The sequence below is a fragment of the Vitis vinifera genome, chromosome 16 (genome assembly GCF_030704535.1).
Source record: "Vitis vinifera cultivar Pinot Noir 40024 chromosome 16, ASM3070453v1".
NCBI lineage: Eukaryota > Viridiplantae > Streptophyta > Magnoliopsida > Vitales > Vitaceae > Vitis > Vitis vinifera.
Genome location: NC_081820.1, coordinates 18,106,710 through 18,128,271, shown reverse-complemented (window position 1 = coordinate 18,128,271; position 21,562 = coordinate 18,106,710). Strand labels below are relative to the sequence as shown.

General features: G+C 36.5%; 1 protein-coding gene across 2 annotated transcripts; it reads left to right on the top strand.

The window, feature by feature from the left end:
• The first annotated feature begins 3,014 nt into the window (after positions 1–3,014).
• LOC100259267 (uncharacterized) lies at positions 3,015–20,254 on the top strand. Of its 2 annotated transcripts, none has more exons than XM_010664090.3 (14): positions 3,015–3,540; positions 6,637–6,770; positions 6,882–7,031; positions 7,116–7,227; positions 7,431–7,782; positions 8,616–8,829; positions 9,019–9,108; positions 17,363–17,618; positions 17,800–17,912; positions 19,137–19,235; positions 19,315–19,362; positions 19,500–19,610; positions 19,713–19,803; positions 19,904–20,254. In XM_010664090.3, the coding sequence occupies exons 1-14, from the start codon at positions 3,246–3,248 to the stop codon at positions 19,993–19,995; spliced, it is 2,157 nt and encodes a 718-aa protein (XP_010662392.1). In that variant the 5' UTR covers positions 3,015–3,245; the 3' UTR covers positions 19,996–20,254. The 2 variants fall into 2 exon arrangements, with proteins under 2 accessions (XP_010662392.1, XP_010662391.1); XM_010664089.3 differs by having other exon boundaries at positions 3,025–3,540; positions 7,416–7,782.
• Positions 20,255–21,562: the final 1,308 nt, after the last annotated feature.

Below are 21,562 nucleotides of genomic sequence, written 5' to 3'. Positions count from 1 at the left end.
CTGGGATAAGGTGGAAAATGAAAGGAGCCTCTTAGTAAGTGAAACGGAAATGAAAAAGGAAGCTAAGGAAACCTTCAAAAAGTGGGTTCTGTTGGAAGAAACCCACTAGCGACAAGTGTCGAGGGAGTTATGGCTGAAGGAAGGGGGCAAGAATACAGGATTCCTCCATTGGATGGTCAATGCTCACTGTAGAAACAATTCCCTAAACAGAATTAAAATCAACGGGGTGTGAAGGTTTGAGGAGCAGGAGGTGAAGGAGGGGATTGTGCAAAATTTTCAACAACTACTCACTGAAGAGCCAAGTTGGAAAGCGGATATTGAGGGGCTGCACCTCCAAAGCCTAAACTCCAGTGAAGCTAATGGCTTAGAGGTGCCATTCACTGAGGAAGAAATCCACTCTGCCCTGTTGGACATGAATGGCGACAAAGCTCCTGGGCCGAATGGGTTTACAGTGGCCTTTTGGAAATTCTGTTGGGACTTTGTGAAGAAGGAGATTGTGGATCTGTTCAAGGAGTTTTTTGTGCAAAAATATTTTGCCAAAAGTCTCAACGCCACTTTCTTGGTCCTTATTCCAAAGAAAAGGGGAGCTGAGGACCTTGGGGACTTTCGACCTATCAACTTATTAGGGGGACTGTACAAACTCTTGGCCAAGTTGTTGGCGAATAGGCTGAAGAAGGTCCTAGGAAAGGTGGTTTCAATGGACTAGAACGCATTAGTGAGGGACATACAAATTTTGGATGCCTCTCTTATAGCTAATGAGGTGATCGACTTCTGGCACAATCGTAAGGAGAAGGGGCTGATTTGCAAATTGGACATTGAAAAAGCCTATGATAGCATTAACTAGAATTTCCTCATGAAGGTCTTACAAAAGATGGGTTTTGGGCCTTGGTGGATGGAGTGGATTTGGTGGTGCATTTTAACTGCCAAATTTTTTATCTTGGTCAATGGGGTGCCAGCAGGCTTCTTTTCGAGTTCCAAGGGGTTGCGTCAAGAAGATCCTCTATCTCCTTATCTTTTTGTCCTGGGTATGGAAATGCTAAGTGCACTCATAAGAAGGGTTGTTGGGGGGGGGGGGTGGTTCATCTCAGGTTGCAACCTTCGGGGTAGAGAGAGGATGGAGATGGATGTCTCTCATCTACTCTGTGTTGATGACACAATCATCTTTTGTGAAGCTAGGAAAGAGTATCTGACCTCCTTAAGCTGGATTTTGGTTTGGTTTGAGGTGACTTTTGGGCTAAGAATAAACCTAGCTAAAAGTAAATTAATTCCTATTGGGAAGGTTGAAGAAATTGAGGAAATGGCAGTGGAGCTTGGGTGTAAAGTGGGGGCTCTTCTTTCAGTTTATCTAGGGCTGCCCCTTGGAGCCCACTACAAGGCCATATCTAAGTGGGATGGGGTGGAAGAAAGAATGAGGAGAAGATTAGCCCTTTGGAAAAGACAATACATTTCTAAGGGCGGGAGAATTACCCTCATCAAGAGCACCTTGGCCAGCATTCCTATTTATCAATTGTCCCTTTTCCTCATGCCCAAGTTGGTGGCAAGAAGGCTTGAAAAGTTACAAAGAGACTTTCTTTGGGGAGGGGGGAGAATGGAAAGGAAAATCCACCTAATCAATTGGGAGGTGGTGTGCACTCAAAAGGAGAATGGAGGGCTAGGTATATGGAAGATTGATCTCCTTAACAAAGCCTTGTTGGGTAAGTGGATTTGGAGGTTTGCCTTTGAAGAGGACATTCTTTGGAAGAAAGTGATTGGGGTGAAGTATGGTTAAGAAGGCTTTGGTTGGCGGACTAATGAAGCTCGCGGGGCATTTGGAATGGGGGTGTGGAATGAGATTTTGAAGGAGGCAAATTGGTGTTGGGATAACATAATATTTAAGTAAGGGAACTAAGGTAAAATTTTGGACTGATCACTGGTGTGGTAATGAGGCGCTGTCCAGAATTTTTCCTCAGTTATTTGCCTTGGCGGTGCATAGAAATGTAATGATCAATGAGGTTTGGGACTCTAGCCTTGGTCAAGGGGGTTGGAATCTCAGATTTCCTAGAGATTCTTGGGAGCTGGATTTAATAGGAGCTTTGTTTAACATGCTGAGGGACTTCAAGATCTCATAAGAAGAGGACTCGGTGGTTTGGAGAGGTGGGGGTCAAGGCATCTTTGGAGTCAGACATGCTTACAACCTGCTGGCTATTCCCAATACCCTCGCCTTCCCGGTTAGATGCATTTGGGTGGACAAGGTCCCAACTAAAGCTGCCTTTTTTGCTTGGGAAGCTATGTGGGGGAAGATCCTCACTTTGGATAGGCTTAAAAAACGAGGGTGACAGTTTCCTAATTGCTGTTTTTTGTGTGGTTGTGAAGAGGAAAATGTAAATCACATTCTTTTACACTGTACAGTGGTTAGGGTCCTCTAGGAAATTGTCCTTGCTTTGTTTGGGGTTCATTGGGTGTTCCTAGAGACAGTCATAGAGGTGTTACTTAGTTGGAGAGACTCCTTTGTGGGGAAAAAGAGGGAAAAAATCTGGTATCCCATCCCGTTGTGTATTTTTTGGACGATATGGAAGGAGAAAAATAGATTAGCCTTTAAGGGGGGTTCTTTAGACATACAGAAATTCAAAAATTATTTTGTTTGTAACTTGTGGAGTTGGACTAGAGTGTACATGGGAGAGAAGTCCTCTCCACTTTTAATCTTTTTGGAGTGGCTAGCAGCTACTTAAGGGCCGATGAGGCTATTTGTTTCTTTTGTTTTTTGGGTGTAGCTGTATTGTATACACCCTGTATACTTTGTGGCGGTTTGCCATTTAATACAATTTGTGCTTACTTATCAAAAAAATAAATAACCATCAATGTGGTCATTCACCATTATATTTACAACAATTTCAAAATTTTAAAAGTATTAAAAAATCTAAAAACTTAGAAGAATAAAATGGGTAGGGGGTGGATATGAGTATATGACGAATTGTCTTTACCCGCCTGCTCCGTCCATAAGTTTTATGGGACAGAACCGGTTTGTACTTTATACATACCGGGTGGGCCGAATGGTGCGAACCGTCGGTTGCCATCCTTACTGGGTCTATGACCCGCGACGAAACTTTACCATCGGAATTTGCGCTACGCACGGTGCGCAAGATAGCAGTGCCCTTCTGCTGGAAAGCCAGTCTCAACCAGTGAAGCACAACCACAATTGTGGGTCACTCTTCTCCTCTCCACACAATGTGAAACCCTAAGCACTCGATTTGAGGCCTTAGATATCGATGCTTGAATGGACATCACGGTCCATTCAAACCCTAGCTCTCATGTCGCTTCTAACTTTCCCTCGCTTTCTCTCCTTTTCCTTCTCTCCAAACACCCTCTCTTTTGGCAGACCTCGGTCACGGTTTCCATTGGCAGCAAGCAAGGGAGCGGAATCGAGTGCGATAGACGACAGCGTGGCTGTTCTGTGGTTCAAGCACGACCTCCGTATCGATGATCATCCCGGACTCGTGGCGGCGGCGTCTCGGCACCGGACGGTCATTCCTCTCTACGTCTTCGATCGGCGGATTCTTTCTCGTGAGTTGTCTTTGCTTTTCAATCTGTTTGGTTGCTGAGAAAAAATGACAGGCTAGGAACGTAAACATACCTACTGTGGACTGTTATTAATTTCTTAGACAATGCTTCAAACTAGAGTAGTCAATCACAATTTGAGTGGCATTTTTAATCAACCAGCATGATTATCACCTTCATTACAAGATTTTAGATTATGGGAGAAACGATGAAACTATTCACGATTGTCCTCTCTATAAGGATTGTTTCACTGAATGATTCGTTGACAGTCTCAGCCTTTTCTGTTTAGCTACCATTTTAGAGTAGCTTGTGATTGGGATTGGAATAAAAGAATGAACATGATTTTTCTATGAAGGTTTTTGTTTTCAAAAATGAAAACAGCGAACATGACCAATGCTAGATTTTTTTTTTCTCCTATTTTAAAGTGCTTGCATTTTAAAAAACATGAAACTAAGTATTTTAGAATTTCCTAAGACGACCTGATTTTTTTTTTTGATAAGTAAACACATTTCATTAAAGAGGCAAAAACCTCAACATATACAGGACGTATACCAGGCAGCAAAGGCCAAGAACAAGCAACAAACCAAAAAAACAAACCACCCCTCAACTGGAAGCTATCCATTCCAGGAAATCTAAAAGGGAATGCGGCCTCTCCTCCATATACAACTTAGCCCAACCCCAGATATAACAAACAAAAGAATTTTTGAACCTCTGAATTGCTAAACCCCCCCCCCCCTAAAAGCTAGCCTATTCCTTTCCTTCCAAACCATCCAAAAAATGAATTGCTAAGACGACCTGATTTCAGGAACATGTTTCAGCCACCTGTTTCTGGGAACACGTATCAGACATGTTTTTAGTGTTACTTTAGTTTCTCTGTTTTCAAAAGCAGAAAATGGTACCCATTTCCATAATTTTATCAGTTAAGTCCATACCCCAAAGTTTCATATTTAAGTCCTTATTTTTGGTTGGTAGAAAGAAATGTGGTAAGACATGAATCAGCAGCTTCCAGCTTACAATTTTGTTAAACAAATCTCTTGCTTTTCTGCCTTCACCTCCTATTAGAGGAGTATGTGCCTTGCTGCTATAGCTAGGACATGCTTCCCAGCTCCCAAACTCAGGGTGGAGATGGATTTTTAACATTGAGATAGCTTTATTTTCTATTGAATATGTTTTGAATTCCAAAGTTTAACATTTTAAAGAATTTTGTAAAGGATTATTTACTTATTTATTTATTTATCTGCAAGAAAGCAGTAGATATGTATTAAAGGATGCCAAAAAGATGAAATTAATGCTAGTGTGTACAATCTACATCCAACAGGAAAAAAGGGAACAGAAAATAAAAACAAGGCAAATAAAACAGTAAAAAAATGACAAGAAAAAAGCTCCCAAAAGGCACCTGAGCCACCAGGATACCACAAGCTGATCGCTTGTGCTAGAACTATGAATGCAGTTGCTGCTGGTATCTGCTATAATAGCTTTCATAATATGGCAACTTAAATACAGTTTGGTAAGTTCTGATCAAGGTCTTAATTCAAGCATGAATGCAAAGGTTAAATACCTTGTTCTCAACCCAATAGGAAAAAATGGAAGGGTTTTGGTAATCTCTTTGATCTTTAGGATCTTAGAATATGGCTTTTTTTCCCCTGCAGAAACTGTTAAATTCACTCAAATGCTTCTCTTTTCTTAATTGCAGAATTATGATGTTTTGGCTGAAAATTCAGGAAATTTGGATAAATGAATCATAAGTCATATAGAAGTGAGGTTAGGGAGGGCTATGGGGTGGGGTTTTGGAAGGAAATTAGAAAGGAAGGCCCTCTGATGTTTAAAAATGTTTCTTTCGCTGAAGGGGATGGTAAAAGGGTGAAATTTTGGAAGGACATTTGGTGCGGAAACATTCCCCTTTGTGAGGCTTTTCCTTCTTTGTTTGCCTTTGCGGCCTCTCAAGATGCGTGGGTAGCGGATTGTTGGGACTCTATGGGGGATGTGGGGGGATGGTCTCCTTGTTTCTCTAGACCCTTTAATGATTGGGAAATGGAGGCAGTGGTGAGTCTCCTTTCGATCCTTCAAGGAAAGCGGCTTTTTGTTGGGCTGGAGGATAGAGTGTTGTGGAATGCTTCTAAGAATGGGATTTTCTCGGTAAAATCCCTTTACAATACTCTTGATTCTAGTGGTGCAGTCCCGTTTCCTTGGAAAATCATTTGGAGCCCTTGTGTGCCTACAAAGGTGGGTTTTTTTTGCTTGGGAAACTTCTTGGGGGAAGGTTCTAACTCAAGATACTCAAAAGGAAGGGCTGGATTTTAGCAAACAGGTGCTTCTTGTGTTGTGAGGAAGAGGAGACAATAAATCACATCCTTATTCATTGCCCCAAGGCGAGGGTTTTGTGGAATCTTGTGTTTTTGTTGTTTGGTGTTAATTGGGTCCTTCCGCTTACGGTTAGAGACACTCTCCTTGGTTGGTCCGCTTCCTTTGTGGACAAGAAGCGTGGAAAGACTTGACGGGCAGCTCCTCTCTGTTTATTTTGGATGGTTTGGAAAGAAAGAAATATGATAGTTTTTTATAATGAGGCTTTGTTGATCTAAAGATTGAAAAACTCTTTCGTTTGTAATCTTTTCTCTTGGTCTAAGTCTTGTTTAGATGGAAAACCCCGTTCCTTAATTAACTTTGTTGATTGGTTGGGTTCTAGTTGAGGGCTGGTGAGCGTTTGCTTTCTTGCGTTTTTTGTCTTGTGGTTTCTCGTGTATACTCCCTGTATGCTTCGGGTTGCCTTCTTGCTCCCTTATTCTAATAAATTTTCTGTGATTTATCTATCAAAAAAAAAAAAGTCATATAGAAGTATATTGTTAACACCTTGGAGGCACATCAAAGTTTACCTATAAAAAAAACACCTTGGAGGCACACATTTGTTACCAGATTAGGCAGGCTAGTGTTGCCTAATTCCAATAATCCTGAAACAAAATGTGATGTAATTGAAATGGCTGGAAAATTGCTAATAGATTGGAGTAAAGACACTGACATTTTTGTTATCAGGTGCGTGTAGGGTGTATAACCTAATACCATGCAAGTATGTGAATTCAAGCATGCTGATTCTTGTAATTTCTGCAGGTTTTTCTGATGAAATGCTGGAACTGGTTCTTGTTGCCATGGAAGACTTGAGAGAGTCGCTGAAGGATCAGGGGTCTAATCTGATGATCAGGTTCGGGAGTGCAGAAAAAACCATACGAGAAATTGTAAAAGAGGTTGTCACGCATTAGGTTTTCTTACTATGATATTTAACGGTCCAGACATGAGGAGAACTTCAAGCACTCATCAGTTCATTTTGTTGAATTCATCACCGAGGATTGCAACAGGTGAAGGCTACCACCATATTTGCTGAAGAGGAGGTAGAGCACGAGCTGAGAAAGATGATAGATACTGTGCAAGAGACTTTAGCAACAGCCCCACTTCTAGAGAGGAGCCCAGAGGTTGTCATGTGGCACACTCCATTTTATGATATTAAGGTAATCAGTTTTATCCATGTAACTGAATTCATGTAATCAAATTCCTTGGATGTTTAGCTGATTCATGTTTATTTGTGTCATTAGGACTTGAAGTACCTGCCTCCATTACACCATGACTTCAAGAAGCTTCAACTGCCTATAACCTCACCTCTTGGGCCCCCAAGATTACCTTCTGTAGAAATTGGATTGGACTGGGGTAAGTTCACTTGGTCTTTAAAACATTCCTTGTGTTCCCCCCTAGATATAAGTCTTAGATTCTCAAAAGTAATTACAGTTTTGTTATACAGTTTAGATTCTCAAAAGTATCTGTTATACAGTTTTGTTATTATCTCTAGCGAAAGTAATTATTGCACTTTTGTTATTATCTCTAGTGAAGGTAATTAGTGCACCATGTATCAGGTCCTGTACCCTCTCTTGCTGATTTAAAACAATTTGTGAATGGAAATCCAAGCAAATCAAAAGAGGATTGGACTTCAATTAAGGAGACCATAGCTGAAAAAATGTTGCTGAATGATCAGATAGATCAGGCTGAGCCCCCAAATACTCTGATTGGAGGAATGGAATCATTGAAGTCAAGAGGAAGCAACCGGATCAATTTAAATCATGAACAAACCCAGAGAAAGAGATTGCAAAAATCTGTTTTTGTCACAAGCAATGGGAATTTAGTGGGAGGTGGGACAAATGCTGTATTGAATGCATTAGCTGCATATTTGAGATATTTGGAGGGAACTGGCCGAGATGACTGGCAGGAGTATGTGGTGACTTGTAAATCTGTCTAGATTTCTTTTTAAAGATGTTTGGAGTTTGAATTTGATTGTTTTTGCCTTTTCTTTTCTTGACATTCTTATCTTTAACTTGAAGTTATGCCATGACCATTCATGGCCAACTCTTGTTTACTTTTGCTCCAAGAGCTGATTCCTCTTGAATTAAATCAAGACTACTGTTTCAATTATGGAAAAATCTTTAAATCAGCTTTCTTACTGATGAATTAGATGATCCATAGCATAAAGATGCGTTGAAAAGTGGGTTTGCATCTTGGTTATGGCAAATTTATGCCTTTTCTGTTTTGGAAATGGACTCATTTATCTAGTTCTTTAACATGTTTAAATTTTGGACTTCAGAATTTAACCCTGTTTGCTTTCACACACGCAAAGGTGCCTACCAACAATAAATAAATAAATAAAGTTCTTATTCACACAAAGCTGTTTTCTTTTTTTTTTTCTTTTTTTTTTTTTGTTGTTGTTATTGTTGTTTATTGTATCTTTTCCAAAGAGTAAAAGAAATGTTTCCTGCACAAATTGTGCGTTCTGAGTTCTGTCCTGATAAAAACTTGTTATTAGAAAGGCATGCATTTAATCTAGGTTTGGAAAAGTTCATGGATCATCACAATGGTAGCTGCACAGCTCCATCTTTTTAGGTCTGAGCTAGAACTGGTAAACTATGGTCTTTCAAGGGACATACACATTTGATTTGTATCTTCCATGCTATGTTTGCTGAAAAAATTGTATTTCAAAATCAAATGATACCACTTAGAGATTATTGTATGGCACATGTATTAATCCTGTTTAACTTGATCTGTTGCAGGGTACATGAAAAGTTACGCAATGCTGAAAGTCGGGATGGAGCTTCATTTGGCATTCTCTTTGGCTCTGCCCTTTTTCTTGGCATCATATCAAGAAGGAGAGTTTACCATGAAGCTATCAAATATGAGAAAGAAAGAAATGCTGGATTTCTATCTCCTTTTGGATATTCAGCGGCCACTATTGCGGCAGCAGCTGATGCTGTATGCACAATGGAGGTATAATTGATTTTTACAATTGACAGCCTTATGCCATCAGAGCATAAATGTGATTTTGATTGATTGGGTGTGATTCTTTGAGTGACCTACTGCAAAAGGTCTTCTATTTTTCCCCCTTTTCAAAAAATATGATTCTTACAACGTTTTCATGGTATCATTCTGCTAACAATTCAATTGGTTATTTTGCAGTGGTACTGGCTTATGGCTCTTAAAAGTCAAATCAGTGATGAAGGACCGTTTTCTATTCGAATATGGAGATGGAATGGCTATCTAATTCAGGTGTGTAGCTGAAAACTGACTCACAAATTTGATAACTCATTTCTTCCTGGATTCTTGGTATCCCAGCATGAATAGTGTTGCCACCTTCAAACTAACATTAAATTTGTAATGCCTATCCTTTGGAAAGAGCATTACAAAAATGTGGTTTGAGGCACATGATAGTTACTTATTCTCCAAAGTTATTGTGGAAGAATGGAATTAGGGAAGTTGTGTTTTTGTAGAGAGAATTAGGCAATCCTGTGATCAAAGGGATTTGTTGTAATTGAGTTAGGAAAGTTCCTAATTTAGGTGCTAGGATTTTTTGTGTACATATATGCGAGTCTTTGTACAGACAAAAGATTAAGGAAAAGAATTTTTTACCTTGTATTCCTTCCATCTCTCTTCTACATGGTATTAGAGCAATAGGGTACGAATAATGGATTAGTCATTGGACCAAAGACTGGAGGAGGGTCAATGAGAAAGGGATCAATGAGATAGGAATCTTGATCCTTGTCTTCCTTGATGGAATTTTCCCCCTCAAGATAAGGAGTGGGAAAATAGGACCCACTCTCGTTGAAAGTAACATCTGCTACAACAATAAATCTACAATCAGTATTGCACATAATCCAGTGCAACACGATCGAACGAAACATATAGAAATTGATAGACATTTTATTAAGGAGAAACTAGATAATGGGTTGATTTGTACTCCTTATTTATCTACTGACCTTTCACGACCCAAATTCAGGGCGACCTAGAATTTGACCCATAACCACAAGTCAAAGGTATTATTGCAACCTTAGCTCTGATACCACGCTGTCACGACCCAGATTTAGGGTGACCCGGAATTTGGCCCATGACCCCAGGTCAAAGGTGTTAAGGGTTCCTCCTAATTCACGATGATAGTTAATCAAAATGCTCTAACTATATATATATATATATATATATATATATATATATATATTTTTTTTTTTTCTTGAACATAAATCACACTAGAGCTCCCTCCAACTAACATTCCAATTTAAAAAGTTACAACAAGCACTTAAGAACAACAAGCAATTTAATGTTAATAAGACTTCTAACAAAAGTCTAAAAAGAGTGTCTACAATAGAGCAAGTTTAATTCCAAGTATAGTCGATAAACAATTACATAATTTAAAAGTCTATTAGAACATGCCCCAATAACCCAACACAACCAAAGATAATAAAATCCTCTAAGTTGCTCCAAAATCTTCTGGGGCATCCTCATGCTCTCCTTGTCCCATTTGTTGATCATCAAGAGCTACATTTGCATATAAAAAAATTTAATATGGAAGAGGTGAGCATTCCATATTACTCAATAGGGTGCCTTACACCCAAGGGGTTAATTGGGATTACTAAGGTTCAAGTGCACACAAAATAAACATTCCACCATAATTGATCAACTTAAATATTTTAATTTCTATAATTATACAATTCGACAATTTTCCACAATTAAATAAAATGCATGTGAATATGTGGCACACAATCATACAATGCACTATTGTTCTAAGGTTTTCACTGAAGGATACGCGTGCGTACCCAAATACACTCCCCATTCGAGGTCTTCTTGAGGTAGATTTTTGGGTCTTTCACCCTAAGGATCTCACTCCCTTCTTAATTCGCCTCACACGGGCCTTTACTTTTCGTTACTATTTTATTTTTCTTTCTTTTTCCATTTCATGCACTTTTCACATTTTTTATTTTCCTTCACACAACCATGATGCAAATGAAATGCAATGAGCTTAATTATCCTCATTCACAAATATCACAAATATCAAATAAGATTCCCACTATTCCAAATATCATTAAAATTACAATTTATACCAAAATTTCATAATTTTTCAACAATCCCAATAATCCAATAATCAAATATAATTATTTTCTCCACAATAAAATTACTAAAAACAACCAAATAAATTTTCAATAATTCAAATATCAATAAACATAATTAATAACCAAAATTCCATAATTTTCCACTACCCTAATAATTCTAATAATGAAATATAATTATTCCTCCACAATTAAATTACCAAAAACAATCAAATAAATTCTCAATAACTCAAATGTCAATTAAACATAATTTCCACCAACATTCCATTATTTCTCAACAATTCCAATAATTTCAACAATCAAACACAATTAATTTCCACAATTAAACACTTCCATTATCACACAAAAATCCCAAGGAAAATTCCTAAATCACCCAATAAACTTTCTCACATCATAAATATTACCTATTTACCTTCCAACAACGAAATTTATAAATTTTTTTAAAGAAAAAAGCATCAAATAACAATTTTAAGGTTAAGTCTCCCTACCATAGATCTAACAATGCAACTGTTTTTTTTTTTTTTTTGATAGGCAAAAGCAGAGACTATATTAAAGAAGGCCAAAAGGCCGCACCACATACAAAAGGTATACAAAGCAGTCCCCAAGGCCAAGAAAACAATACCAAGAACACCTCACCAGCCCTTAAGGGACCGCTACCCACTCCAAGAAGCCTAGAAGTGAAGAGGACTCCTCTCCCCTATACAACTTAGCCCAACTCCACAGATTACATACAAAAGAGTTCTTGAGAGACTGAATAGCCAAAAAACCCCCTCTAAAAGCTAACCTATTTCTTTGCTTCCACACCGTCCAAAAAATACATAACGGAATGGACTTCCATATTTTCTTCCTTTTTTTACCCACAAAAGAACCCTGCCAACAAAACAACGCCTCTTTGACCCTCTCTGGAAGCACCCACTGGACCCCGAATAAGGCAAAGGCGATTTCCCAAAGGGTCCTAACCACTGTACAGTGTAAAAGAATGTGATTTACATTTTCCTCTTCGCACCCACACAAAAAGCAACAATTTGGAAACTGCCACCCATGCACTTGCAGCCTATCCAATGTGAGGATTTTTTCCCAAGTAGCCTCCCACGCAAAGAAAGCCACTTTGGAAGGGACCATATCCATCCAAATATTTTTTCCCGGAAAAACAAGAGGATTAGGGGCTGCCAACAGATTGTAAGAATGTTTCTCAAGTCGAGTAGAGCTTTCCCTCAAAATTTCACGCGAAAAGGAGCTCGTTTGGCCGTTGAATCGGCCGGCCAAAGGTGGACGACACTTTCTCCTCTCTCATAGTCGCCGACACTCCCATCCTTCTGTAACTTTTCTCCTTCTTCTCTTTTTATTTCTTTTATTCCTTTAAAAGGCCACCACAGTGCACTCACTTATACCCATATATACATATATATTATTATATGTATTTAGTTTTTCTTTTCTCAATTCATTTCATTTTCTTTTCTTAATTCAATTTTTCATTCCATTTCATTTTTTTAAACAACACAAAATAAATTATTAAACGTCATCCCAAAAATTTTAATTTTCTCAAATTTATTATTAAGTAATTTAATTTAAGAAAATTATAATTTTTGGGATGGTGTTTGATAATTTATTTTGTGTTAAAAAAAAAAATGAAATGCAATGAAAAAATGAATTAAGAAAAGAAAATGAAATGAATTGAGAAAAGAAAAACTATATATATATATGGGTATAAGTGAGTGCATTGTGTGGTGGCCTTTTAAAGGAACAAAAGAAATAAAAAGTGAAGGAGAAAAGTTATAGAAGGGTGGGAGTGTCAGCGACTGTGAGAGAGGAGAAAGCGTCGTTCACCTTTAGCCAGCCGGTTCAATGGCCAAACGAGTTCCTTTTCACATGAAATTTTGAGGGAAAGCTCTGCTCGACTTAAATGGGGGTTTTTTGTTAGCTTGCAAGGCGAGGGGTAGAGGTGGTGAGGGGATTCAAGTGTCTCACTATTTGCTGATGATACTTTAGTTTTTTGTCGAGCTTCTAAGGATCAAATGATGTTTTTAAGTTGGGTTCTAATGTGGTTTGAGGCAATTTCGGGGTTGAGAATTAATTTGGACAAAAGTGAGCTAATCTTGGTGGGTGGTGTGGAAAATGCGGAGGCTTTAGCTGTAGAACTTGGGTGTATGGTTGGAAGTCTTCCATCCACTTACTTGGCATACCATTAGGTGCGCCTCATAGATCTGTGACTGTTTGGGATGGAGTGGAGGAAAGATTGTGGAAGAAATTGGCTAGGTGGAAGAGCCAATACATCTCCAAAGGAGGGAGGATCACCTCGATTTGGAGCACTTTGGCGAGTATGCCCATTTATTTTATGTCTGTGTTTTCTTTGCCCAGAAAGGTCAAATTGAGGATAGAGCAGATTCAAAGGGATTTTTTGTGGGGAGGCGGGGCCCTTAAGCAAAAACCTTATCTTGTTTGGTGGGGCTTGGTTTGCTTAGATAAAAGCAAAGGGGGGTTGGGGGTAAAGTGCCTTTCTACCCTCAATAAGGCGCTTTTGTGTAAATGGAGTTGGAGATTTGTTAATGAGAGAAGGGCTTTTTGGAATCAAGTGATTAAGGGAAAGTTTGGGGAGGAGCAAGGGGGTTGGTGTTCCAAGGAAGTGAGGGGTGGATTTAGTGTGGGGTTGTGGAAAGCAATTAGGAGAGAGTGGATTGTTGTAAGCAGTATGCTCTCTTTTGTGGTGGGGAATGGACAAAGGGTGAAATTCTAGAAAGATAGATGGTGTGGGGATTCACCTCTGTGTTTCTTTTCCCATTTTATTTGCTTTAGCTGTCTTCTAGGATGTTTCGGTCAAAGATGTGTGGTGTTGTTCCATTGAGGGAGGGGGGAAGTTGGAGTCTGTACTTCTCTAAACCGTTTAATGATTGTGAGTTAGATGAGGTGCACAAGTTTTTTTTGGGCCTTAATGGGAAGAGAGTTCAGCAGGAAGTGGAAGATAGGGTGCTTTGGAGAGAGACTAAATGTAGGAAGTTTTTTGTTAAGTCTCCCTACAAAGCATTAATTTCAAGCCCTCCAGTCTCTTTCCCTTTGACGGTCATTTGGAAAGTTTGCGTGCAGCCTAGAGTGGGTTTTTTTTTTTGTGGGAAGCATCGTGGGGAAAAGCTCTTACTTTGGACCAACTTCAGAAGAGAGGATGGCCTCTAACGAAAAGATGCTACCTTTGCCAAAGGCACGAAGAATCAATAGATCACATTCTTCTTCATTGTGCCAAGGTAAGGACTCTTTGGGCATTGCTTTTCTCTCTTTTTGAGCTTTAGTGGGTGCTGCCAGCCACAGTTAAGGCAACACTTTTGGGCTGGGAGGGGTCTTTTGTGGGAAAAAAGAGAAAGGAAGTTTGGAAGACAAAGAACAAAATTTCCTTTAAGGAAGAAGTGTTGTCAATCCAAAGACTTAAAAGAGTTTGTTTGTATATTTCCTTTGGTCGGAGACGAAATTGTTCGTAAAAGATGGTCCTTCGACTTTAGTAGATTTTATTGATTGGGTGGAAACCCGTTGAAAGTGGGGTTCGGGTTGCACCTCCGTTCTTGGCAACTAGCTAAGGAGTAGGGGGTGTTTCTTCTTTGTAATCTTTAAGCCATTATTTTGGCAGCTTTTTCAATACAATTTTTCTCCTTTACTTGAAAAAAAAAAAAAAAAACCAAACTTAAAAAATTCAAATAGTGATCCCATTAATGCCAAAAATTTATGAACAAAAATTGGTTTAGAGTGACTCAATTATTTGTTTTCTATATAGAACCATATTTTTCTGATTTTTTTTCACTTGAAAAATAAACTCCAAATCAAGTAAGACTTAATGCATTGGATTCAATAATGAGTTTAATAATTTTAAAAATAATTTGAAACTCAAATGGTAACCTAATTAATATTTGAAATTTATGGATGAAATTGGCCTATAATGACTATTATTCTTTTTTGCACATAATTATATTTTTATTAATTTTCTCATTAGAGAAATGAACTTCGAATCATGTGACACTTTGTATTATTTATTAATGAGTTTAATATTTTTTAAAAATAATTTCGAAGTCAAAAAATTAATCCAATTAATTGTGGATTAAATCAAGCATATCAAAATATTAAAAAAATTAAAACTTTATTTGTTTTTATATTCATTTTAAGCAAAAATATTGTGAACAATTATTATTATTCATTCTTAATAAAAGAATCAATTATGCTTTTATGAAGATGTTAATATACCATATTTTTATAACATATGCTAAAATAGTATATTTTTTATAAAAAATTATAATTTATGGTTTTATTATAATATTACTATTCATATTTTACTAAAAACTGCTTTTTTATTTATTTATTTTTAATTACAAAATTATTTTTATTTTTAATAAAGCTTGAATTAAATTTTATAATATTATATAAATTGAATTTACAAGGTTTTTATAAAATCAAAATAAAAAATTTATTTTTAAAAACAACTTATTTAAACAAGTTTTTTGTTTTTAATTTTATTTTTTGAAAAACGTATTTAACAACTATGTACCAAATACCTTTATTTTTATAAAATACTAAAAAACTTTTGTTTATTTTTTATTTATTTTTAAACTTAAAAACAAGCATAAAAAAATATGGCTGAACGGGCCCTTTCATTTTATTTTTTTAATCTTTTGGCATTTGTTTGCTCAATATGGAGATTATCAACATTTGCATGGTTTGTTTTCAATTTACTACATTTTTTGTTATTAAGCAAAATTTCTAAGATTTTTTGTCCCCTTTTTTTGTCCATTTCTGAGACTTTTTGTCCTTTTTTCTAGATTATTATTGATGAAGATTCAATAACAATTATGTTATTCATATATGAATTTGTACATAATTCATTACCAATTGTCAATAGTGCATATTTATTTTTGATCAAAAAATGGAGGAAATATATTAAAAGCCTACTTTCAAAATAGTGCATAATGAGTAATAAACCTATGTAAATCCAAAATTATGAGTTTGTAAAAACTGGCATAACCATCAATATCCCTATTTGCTAGCTTAAAATTGAAATTCATGATCATATCAGCTGGGAGAATTATGTGTTGTAGGTAATACATATTTCTATGCACCTAATTTCATGTTAAAAAGGGACATTTTGGCTTTCAAATGCATTGACTAATAATTCTTTTTGGAAATTGTTCCAAAATATGAAATATTTACCAACAAATGATTGTACAATCTAACATGGTTATCTGTATGTATTGTCTTTAATTAATGTGTGCCTGTGCAACTTAAAAAGAGAAAAAACAAGGATATACAAGGATATTAAGTATGGCATAGAGGTTCTGTGCTCTGTGCTAATACAATTTCCTTGGTCCTAATCATAGTTGTCAGGATATGTATGGTATGAAGGTTCTCCTATTCTCTGTTCTAATACCATATACATGTTTCTAAACCAAACATGTTTTAGTCAACTCCAATATAAAACTATGGATAGAGGACATTTTTATTCTTCCTTTTTCTTTTGGCATAAATTTTTGCATTTGTTGGATGCCAAATATCAATAAATTATGCTACTGTCTTGGCGGGAAATCTGGCCTGCCTATAATAAGCATGAACTATTATTCTTTGTAGCATTCTTGGGTAGGACTATGGTGGAAAGCCAGCTGGCCCAGACTAAGCTCAAGCTTGGATGGCTTAGGCTTGGGCCAGCCCACTTCCCACAAAACAGGGGCCCAGGCCCTGCCCTAGCAAGGTGTGGGCCATCTATGGGCTGATTTTTGGGATGGGCCCATGTAGTGTTTTGGATCTTTAGATCAGATCCTTTTTCACCTCTAATTAGGATTATAGAGCATGGCAGTTCAGCAATCTTCATTAAATGCTTTTTCATTTTTTTTTGGCAATTTCAGAAATTGTTGCTTAAATTGCCAAAAACTGAAACCTACTTGGAGTTATTTTGCTGTACTGGCTGGCTGTTTCCTAAGTGTATACTTCACCATATGGATTTCTAAAACAGCTGAATAACAACTAATGCTTTTTTTCCTTTGCATTTTGAGCAATCTGGTTGCTTTGACTGAAAAATATTTATACATTCAGAAGATTTTCCATCAATAGTGACAAAAACTTTTCTACTAAACAAATAAAATGAACAGAGAGAAGTATTATCTTTATAAAATGAATATTAAAGAAGTTCTTGAGGCTCTTTTTGAAACAGTTTTGAGTAACAGAACCTGCATATCCTTCATTCAGTGCGGGGCAACTTCCTGGAAGATGAAAATTTTGTAGGGATGCTTGCATATTTATATTCACTTGGTTGAAAATTATACCTGTTGTAATGCATTATGATATATCTCGTTGTTCAAGGAGACCCGATGTTTTTTAATCATGGAGATATACTTTATCAAGCTTAAGTTGTGTGTATTTCTGTAGTCTTACCTTCCATTAATAAACTATTCATTTTTCAGTATACAGTTGTTGGTCATGAAGGTCCTGCTGTTCTTCTTGTGCATGGTTTTGGTGCTTTCTTTGAGCACTACCGAGACAATATACATCCTGTAGCTGACAGCGGAAAGCGAGTTTGGGCCATTACTCTTTTAGGGTTTGGCAAATCAGAAAAGCCAAATGTTTTTTACTCTGAACTCATGTGGGCTGAACTGCTGAGAGATTTCATCATTCAGGTTGTGGGTGAACCAGTACATCTTGTTGGGAACTCGATTGGTGGTATGTAATATAACCAACTTACAATTGTTTACTATTAATTACCTATAAAAAAAAAAAAAAAAAAACTTACAATTGTTTACAATTATAACCTCTCAAATTGAGTGGTCATGACTAATTATTTTATCTGCTTAAGTTATTAGTCTCTGTTAGTTACCTAACTGGTTTTATTCCTTCTCCCCAGGCTACTTTATTTCTATTGTTGCCGGTCTTTGGCCTGCTTTGGCCAAGTCTGTCATCCTTATCAACAGTGCTGGCAATGTTATTCCTGAATATTCTTCTGTGCCATCTTCTAAAGTAAGACAATTTATTTTGTGAAGTGCTACATATTGGCACAAACTAACACAACCATGCACATTCCATGTTGTTTTGTCTCTATAAACTGCAAATTTGGTTCATCCTGCTCTTGTGAGTAAACCATGCACTTCTCGGTTCCTTAACAGGCTTAGTATTCACATTTCCTTTTTCTTTTACTTTTACTTTTTTCTTTCTGCTGATGCATTTGTAGTTTCTTATTTTTCCCATCTAAACATAAGAATATCATCCAAAAGTTGTTCATATTGTATATTCTTAAAACACAATATTAGATATGAGAGACACAATATGTTCTGAAGTAATTAAAACCAAAAGTTACATCTTCCACTTTTCAAGCTGATCACTTGCCTTTTGTCTTCCATGGCATTTCTGACGACCTGAAAGGTTGTAAATTGTAATGAGCTTAACATTAAGTCTAATGATAAGGTAAATGACTATAAAGTGAAATACCTTCCTTCTCATGTTTATATTTCGCAATTAAAAGGCCTTGTCCCCTGTGGGTGGTGGCCAGGTGAAAGGACCAACCTGAAAATATTTCAGTCTGTTTTATGTTATGGAAAACAAAATAAGGACAAAGGGAGTTTAAGTGATGCTGGTTGAAGTGTATATTAACGTGAGATGGTTTTTGTTCTTATCGAGTGCACAGTATGAGATGACGGGATGTGCATAAAAACAAAGATTCTATTACCTGATACTGACATTCTTCTACTCTAGACACAAGGGTAGTGAGTTCTCTGAACCACTTAAAATCCTACTCACTCAAGAAGTGCTTAGCTGCCTGTCTTAAGTTTAATATTCAGATGAAATGTTAAAGAGCTCAAAACTTCTTTTCTTAACTCACTTTGGTTGGAGACTAAACTGTTTATAAAAGATGGTCCATCGACCTTTTTGGAATTTTTAGATTGGGTGGGTTCCCATTAAGGGAGGGGCTGTTTTTTGTACATCTTTGTGAACATTTTTTTATTTCTCTTATAAGGGGATGAGTATTTACTTCTCTTTACTGTACATTTTAAGTCGCTATTTTAGCGCATCCCCATAATACAATACTTCTCTTACTTATCAAAAAAAAAAAAAAAAAAAATTGAAATGTTAAAGAGCACATTGGGGCTGGAAATTTCATTCATTGAAAGTCCTCTTTAGCCTCTGTTGAATTTTCTTGCACTTTTTGCATCAATCTAGAAGCTAGTAACTGAAAACACATTTCAGGAAAGGAGAACTTCAGGAGCTGCATGGTTGGGTGCAAGACTCCTTTTGCCCTTCTTGAGATTGAGACTCCCAAGCATAGTAAAAAACTGCTACCCTGCTGTAAGCATGCTTCCTATCTGCCATGTTCCTTGCTTCTTGACATTGTGTAATACTGATCTCATTAGAGTTTGCTTTGCAGAAAATGGCAAGAGCTGATGATTGGCTTCTTAATGAAATGCTACGATCAGTATCCTTGTCATTATGCAAATATATATATATATATTTGTCTGTTTTGCTATGCCTATTGATCAATATCAACTCTCTTTCAATCTCCTGGAAAACATTTGTAGTTTAATAAATTCATCACCTTAACAAACATCGAAGTCATATGACCCTGGTGTGCTTGTGGTTCTGGAAAGTATTTTCAGTTTCAATCTCTCAATTCCTCTTAATTATCTCTTAAAAGGATTCAATGAAAAGGTTCTATTCATACAGGTAAAGCCCATCATGCAAAAATCAAGTTCCTTGCTCTCCATAATTATTGCTTTTGCTTTTAGTCAATAATGCTATATTGGTATTGATCTTATTTACATTCAGGGAGTGAAAGATCCTATATCCGACTCAGAGTCAAAATTGGCTATGCTTAGAGAGCATTTTGCTGGAATCGCGATCAAGGAATTGAGTGCAGGTTACTATAATGCTTTATCCTCAGAAACTGTCCCTTTGGTTGGTGTTTCATGCAAATTAATATGCAAGTTTAATTTATTTTTCTGTTCTTGATATTGCAGGACACTGCCCCCATGATGAGCTGCCAGAAGAAGTAAATTACATTATCTGTGACTGGATAGCTACTATTGAAAGTAAGCTTCTTCTAGTTTAGAGCTTTTTGTAGTTGGTTATTTTGGTGCACATTGCCTGCGGCTGAAGATCTATTATTACATTGGGTTGTCATTGATTTTTGCTACCTGCAAATATTTTAAATCCAAGTACCAGGGCTAAATGTGAAAGGTTAAGGCCTGAGCAACTTAGGTTGTCTTGAGTCATGTAAAGACAGGAAATTTTTTTAATATCTTTCTGGGATGACCCAGTGTGTAAACATAATCATAAAGTTTATGATACATATTCATACTTGTTAGAAATATGATATTGGAATTCATAGAGGTTAATACATTTTGAAGATGATAGTAAATTCGATTAATCAATTAGGCTTTGTATGTAAAATTATAGACATTGGGAAAGCGGAAAATGTTTGTTCTATAACAGAGCAGTAGAGTGGGAATAAAAGTTGAAGCTTGATCGGATCAATCACACCAAAGCATTTCTTGGAATGCCGCGGTGAAGCCTATGAAGATAAAGAGGCTTCGTTGGGCTATATCACCATAGCTTCAAGACCTAGGGAGCTTTAGTTATCGTACACTCCTGGTTTATGCGATGCATCCCCTTTACAAGCAAATAAAAATATGTTAGTAGTGCCAACCAGGGTTCAACATGGCAGCTTCCGGAGAGCCTAGCCTATCCAAATCCAATATGGTGTTTGAATGAATTTGGACGATACTGAGCTTGAATTTGGATAAGGGTTTTTTGTAACTTTATTTGGATTTAAGATTTGGACTATGTGAACCCAATTTAATATTCAATCCTAATTGGAACTAGAAAAAATAAGTTAGGGTTTCGGTTAAGCAATTTGAGCTTGTGGTTGGATTGGATCTAGGAAAAATAAGTTAGGGTTTAGGTTAAGCAATTTGAGCCAATGGTTGGATTGGATTCAGGTTGGGATTGGGTGTATACTAATTTAGGATGGTATCAGGGTGGTGACAAACCCAATCTAACTCATTTGAGTTTTATTCTTAATAAAATCAGTGTTGTATGGGGAGATAATTGTATGGATAATGCTGCAAGATTACTTTGAGTAATACTATGTTTGGTTTGGGAAAGTATTAATAATAGAAAAAATATGTTAATTTTCTCGTATTTGGTTTATCAAGAAAAAAAAAAAAACTAAATATAATTAGAATTACTTATTTTTGTTTTTAAAAATATAAAATACTTGTAACAAGTATATGAAATATAAAAAAACTCTTAAAAGACTTATGTTAAAAGGATAGTGATTTTCAAAATCAATTAGTCAATCATAAATTTAAAGTTTGGGGATGGGGTCGGGTTAGAATGACAATTCTCACTCCCTGATAGGTACAAAAATATAAAATACTTGTAACAAGTATATGAAATATAAAAACCTCTTAAAAGGCTTATGTTAAAAGGATAATGATTTTCAAAATCAATTAGTCAATCATAAATTTAAAGTTTGGGGATGGGATCGGGTTAGAATGACAATTCTCACTCCTTGATAGGTACAAAGTAAATTATTACTTTTAAAAAATTGAGGTTATAAAATGATAAAATTTTAAAATTTGTGAAGATAAGCATGAAAGTTTCTACATTTTGTA